General features: G+C 41.4%; 1 protein-coding gene across 1 annotated transcript; it reads right to left on the reverse strand.

Annotated features, from left to right (window-relative positions):
- Positions 1-4,006: 4,006 nt before the first annotated feature.
- On the reverse strand, positions 4,007-5,222 carry LOC113464599 (uncharacterized). Its single transcript, XM_026815226.1, has 3 exons — positions 5,213-5,222; positions 4,995-5,097; positions 4,007-4,386 (listed from the first exon to the last, which is right to left on the reverse strand). Exons 1-3 carry the CDS (start codon positions 5,220-5,222, stop codon positions 4,116-4,118), a joined length of 384 nt encoding a protein of 127 aa, XP_026671027.1. The 3' UTR covers positions 4,007-4,115.
- Positions 5,223-5,602: the final 380 nt, after the last annotated feature.

Genomic DNA, 5,602 nt, shown 5'->3' on the forward strand with positions numbered 1-5,602 from the left:
TTTTACTCGGCTTTCTTTTCCTATCATTTTATATATAAAGCTAATAAGTAGAAATTGTGACAAAAAAAGGACATTCGCTATGTATTAAAGAATATGATGAAGAATCATTTAGAGGAAATTATTAGATGATTTTTAGTCCTGAAGAATGACTACATCAAAGGTATTCATTATTTATTCTGGATAAATGAATAACCTGTACATGTTTTTAGATCGAAGGTAGAAGGTTCGTGTTTGATCGGGGCGGAAATCCTAATTAAAAATCACGGGTAGCGAGCGTAGTTGATGAAAAAACGTGGAGCTTATAAGGACAGATCGCATTCGGCGCGAGTGGGAATATTCAAAAGATCGGAAGCGGCTTGTAACGTCCAGACATGGCCATGGACGTAGTATGGAAACAGCCACGCGTACGGGCTTCCTCCACGCGGCGTTCTTTTTTCCACAGAGAAAAATCACGTGCTCGTATACGTCGACTGATCATGCAACGTTTTGCCGCATTGAGAAGTCCGACGGCGCTTAATTAGCCGACGGCGAGTCGCACTTTGATCACCGACTAGATGGCAGTATTGTCTTGTTACAAGTCGTCGTTCGAGCCTTACTATAAAGTAGTTTATCGCTGTTACTACTCAATGTGAGTGCAAGACAGATTGGGTGTAGATGAAGACAGTAAGCTTCCCTTTGAGGTATCAAATATTTCCAAAATTTTATGATAAGTTATGATGATTAAAGGTTATGTTAGATTATTTGATATATAACAAAAATGATCTTAGGAGACACTGACCTCAGTGACATAAGTGGATCTTAACACTAGAAAAACTGAAACTTAGTATATACCTATATTGCCAAAAGCAGTGAAAATGACTGCATTGTGAAAGAATAATGTGTAAAGAAATTTGTGTAAAATTAATTTTTAATATTTTTTATATTATTTACAGTCATATAACAAGTTATTAGTAAATGTTAACAATAAAAACAAATTTACTTCACTTGGGAAAAAAAATAATTTATGCATTATTATTTGTACATTTGCCCAAAACCAGTCAAAATGACTTCCTTGGGCAATCTAGTGTTAATAAAAAAAAGTACGAATTAGTCATGATGTAAAAACATAAGGTTTGTTCTTGAGCATCCATTTTAACAACTAATTTCGGGCGCTTCCATTCGTTAGCCATTTTGGATTTCTAACCAATCATGCTTCATATTAAAACAGAGCGAATTTTAAAATCGTGAACATATGAAAAATTAGTTTAGATATATTGGCTATACAGTCAATCCCAAAAGTTTATGTACTCCGAACTCACTTCGCACAAACACATAAAAAATGTAACACGTCCCCCCTCCCTGTTTTCCATACGTCGTTGTTAGTCGGAACTACGTCTTCTATGTGTGCGTGCGAAGTGGGTCCGGAATCCCTTGAGTCGCGATGAGTAATTGTATAGCGTACAGTGTAATAACGAAGAAAGGGGTGGAACGGCTCCTGGGCAGCTAATCCAATTAATAAAGATTACCAGACCGGTTTGTAAAATTGATACGGAGCTCGTTCTAAGAAGCCATTTCGATAAGGAAACGTTCGTGTCCCAGTGATCGGTATTTGTCGGTCCCGGATCCGTAGCCGACAAATTCGTTTATGGAGGCATTTGCATTCGCGTGCACTAAATCGGTGGATCCTGCGGAGAAGAGATCGTTAAGAGGCGCTTATAAATGAAGGAGATTTAAACACCGAGATCGGACGATAGCAGTTGTCCGGCCGCCGCCGCCGCCGCCGCCGCCGCCGCCGCCGTGTCGTGCTGATGCGCTCGGCCTGCCGCTCCAAAACAAAAGCGAGACCGATTACAAAAGGCTTTCGAAGGATATACACGAAAGGTTGCGCGAAACCGGCGGGAGGGAGGAGGTTTATTTAAATTTATTAATCGAGTCCGGAGAGGAACAGGATTCTCATGTGAAAGGGAACGTAATCAAATTTTATTGATTTTCATCCGTGCCAGTAAATTGAAATGATTCTGCAAAACTTGCATGAGGAATTGATTTCCAGTGACTGTCCATTTAAGGCGGTTCCACATAATATAGATTTAATATACGTATAATAGGTAGTCGGAAAAGTATTGACAGATTTTAGTCAGTTTTTGATTAAATGAATTTTATTCAAGTATATATTGGTCATTATTATTTATGACCTTTTGCCATTTTTGGGATAGAGTCATAATCCCATCGGAATAGAACTCACTCAGTGATTGGTCGACCAGAGCGAGGTGCATCTTTAATATCGAAATTTCCAGAACGGAAGCGAGCAAACTATCTACATGCTGTTATGTTTGATAAAGCATCTTCATCGTAAGCACCACAAATTTTTTCCTGGGCTTGTGCAACGTTTTTGCCTTTTTCGTAGTAAAATTGCGAAACATAGCAAATTTTTTCAGAAATTTTACTTATTTTCATACTAATATTACTTTTGGACATGATTGACGAAATACAAAACTGTTTTTATACAAATTGTGGACTGAAATGTCATCTCTGAAACGTGCGTCAGTATGACGCAATCTGATTAGTGTTGCCCGATATATGACACCAAACAACATAATCTCTTAATATTTTTAGTAGCCATTAGAAAGTACGAAATCAGAATTATTATTTAATTACTATTTACGAATCATTATTCGTTGCAGTTGTTAGCAAGTATAAAATGTCGATACCGTCGTTACATTCGAAAGTACAGTCACGGATTTAAATAGGGCGCGAACGCGTAAAACCGCTAATTACCGACACGCGGCGCTGGGAATTAAATAAAAGAATATGACACGAAGTAGAATGGCGACCGGTTCATGCGTATAAGTCTAAATAAGGTATAACTGTAAGTATGAAGTATCTTTATGCATTCGACAGTTACATTGCCTAGGATCCGTCATTTAGTCATCATTTTCTTGTTGGACTATCTTTTGTTTCAATTGTTTTAATAGTTTCTATTGACAAATCCACAACCCCCATGTCCTTTAACCTTAAGATACCATTTTTTAAACTTTATTATTTTGAGAGTTCAATAGTGTGGATATTTAACCGTGCTTGTTATCAGACTTGCTTGAAACAGATAAAAGAAGAAGAATTAGCACGAAAAATCGATGGGATTCGACGGGGAAAGAAGAAATTTTTCGACATTTAGTCGAAATCGCGTCGATTTTCACCGATTTCTCGCTTTATTTCACGAATTTTCGCATAAATCAAAATTGTACGTATGAAACACGCTTGAAACAGATGAAAGAAGAAAAATTAGTATGAAAAATCCATGGGAGTCGCATATCATCGAGAATTATAATTTGCCAGTTATGACCGATAATACTTGAAGGTTTTACTGGCAATGAAAAGTAATGCACTTTTAACATTTACGTCCGGGCGTTACTTTTTATCTGTGCCTCGTTATCGAAAGTGAAATAACGCGCGAGTAAAAGCGAGTAAAAGCGGTGGCTCCGTTGAGAAGAACGTCGGAATCCGAGTGACGGCGGTAAAAAGCAGAGCCCGGCGATCGGCTTAAATCTACCTTAAAAATTCCTGAAGCAAGTTCACCGGAATTACGCCCGGTGGCGAACTTCGGACAGGAGCGAAACAATTATGGCGCCCGTTAGGCCGGATTAGGGATGCGTAATGCCAGCAAAAACGGGCCGGCGTGGCAGCGGTCACGTGGCAGTGATTATCTCTCGATGCTTTGCACACGTTTACCGCTCGTTCTCAACGCGTTGCAACCCCCCACCCCGAATGCCTCCGCGACTTCATAATTAAACCCTTTCTTCCGTCTTCAATCATCGACTTAATCATTTTAATCGTTAGCGATGCTCGACAGCTTCGTCGTCGTCATTGGTCGTTACACGAGATTCTAATTAGAACGTACCCGGTGGTGACGGGGAGGGGGGGGGGGGGGGGGGGGGGGGGGGGGGGGGGGGGGGGGGGGTGTTTAGTACAAAAGACGTTGCGACAGCCTTAATAACTTAAGGACAGTGTTCGACTCGTAATCTCGTTAACAACGATGTAAATAGCATTAGGGGTCTCGTTTCGAGATCACGGGCTACTTACAGCTTGGGGAAAAAAAAAAAGAAGAAGAAAAGGGGCAGTGAACAAGTGTCGTGTAAGCGTTAAGCCGTTAAGCCTTTGAAACCCTGGAACGGAGCGAAGTTTATTTTAATAACGATAAACAGCGGCAGCATCGGTGAACGATAAGCGGTTTGGCTCCCGTGTTGGCTCGTGTAAACGTTACGTGGGTGACCGGCCCCCTTTAGTGCAAACAAGTAGCTCGTGTTGGTTCCCTTTAAGCGGCTCCCCAACAAACTACCTTGTCTTTGCTTCTTCCCTTTGTGCTCGGCCGCCTCTAGGTCGTTCCTGCACAGTAGACACGTTCTCCGCTCCCTAATAAACACAACTGATATATAATATATGCCTAGCGGGCTGGTGTATCCGAAAGCGGATGTCCGAGAGGATGGAAAAAAGAGGTACGGGTGGGGTAGGGAACACGGGCCTGATATACGATGCATCGTGCATTACCATAAAACGATATTTCACTTTTTTATAGTACGCGCCGCCTCCCAACCGGCCACCTCGTGAGGCGTTATTAAAACGACCGGCGAGATGGAAATAATAATCGAGCCGATACGATTCCCAGTAGAAAGAGAGGTTAGGTTGGACGAAGAAACCGAGGCTAATTAGCGGTTGTTTATCGACTGATTCCTAACCTCGTTGGGCAATTTTATTTCCCTCGGACGGACATCCGGGTCAATTTGGTTTTCCAATTATGAAAACTTTCTTTAGAGTTACTCAAGAAAGAAGTATCGGGGTTAAACTCGTGCCTGCGACATTTGTCCTAATTACTCGAAGCTATCTTCGTGTCTGAAATCACGAGATTTTAAAGGAAAACGAAGTTCGTTGAAGGTCGTGCTTGGAAATCGGTGCGCGATATGCAACCGAGGGGCCCGGTTCCCGTGACGCCACTTTCGGCGCGGGGCCATTACTTCTCTTACTTTTTAACGATTCGTCTGGACGCGCGGTGGAAGAAGAGAGCCTCGCGCTCTCTTGGAGGTTCGCCGACGAGAGGAGCACCCCGCTGCGATAGTCTGGAGTCCCCTTAACAAGCGGCGATACTATCGTGAGCCTGGTTCCCCGGGACCCAGCTTTGCATACCGCAGCGCGGTGCCGCCTACGCTCGGATTCCGACGCGGCACGCCGGCGCGCGCCGTACCGTCAATCATGAATGAGCTTACCGGTTCTCCGAGATATTCCCGCTTCCCCTGTTCCGCGTTTCGCGCCAGTTTCCTCTCATCACAATTAAACAGACTCGTTGAATAATCGTAATTACTCAAGCAAGATTTTGTGGATTTATAATTATAGTAATTTTTGTTTTCTGATCATTATTATAGTAAATGCAGAATAAAATTATAAAAATAATAAAAAAACGAAATAGTAAACTTTTCAATTGGAGTTAATTAAATATAATTATTTTAACTTATTTACTATTATAACTTATAAATGCTTGATAAATAATAGCAAGATTTTTCGGTTCTAATTCCCTCCAAATTTTCTCCAAACATTTAGTGTTATTTAGGAATTAGTATAGTCAATCATGGCGAGT

Source organism: Ceratina calcarata, unplaced genomic scaffold (assembly GCF_001652005.2).
Source record: "Ceratina calcarata isolate Rehan_Ccalc_2016 unplaced genomic scaffold, ASM165200v1 scaffold123.2, whole genome shotgun sequence".
Taxonomy (NCBI): Eukaryota; Metazoa; Arthropoda; class Insecta; order Hymenoptera; family Apidae; genus Ceratina; species Ceratina calcarata.

Bases quoted from the DNA above. Each gene is read 5' to 3' on its own strand.
- LOC113464599 (XM_026815226.1), bottom strand. The intron at 4,387-4,994 runs GTAAGAGAAGTA...TGTGTTTATTAG, and splicing joins TCCAGACGAATCGTTAAAAA to GGAGCGGAGAACGTGTCTAC.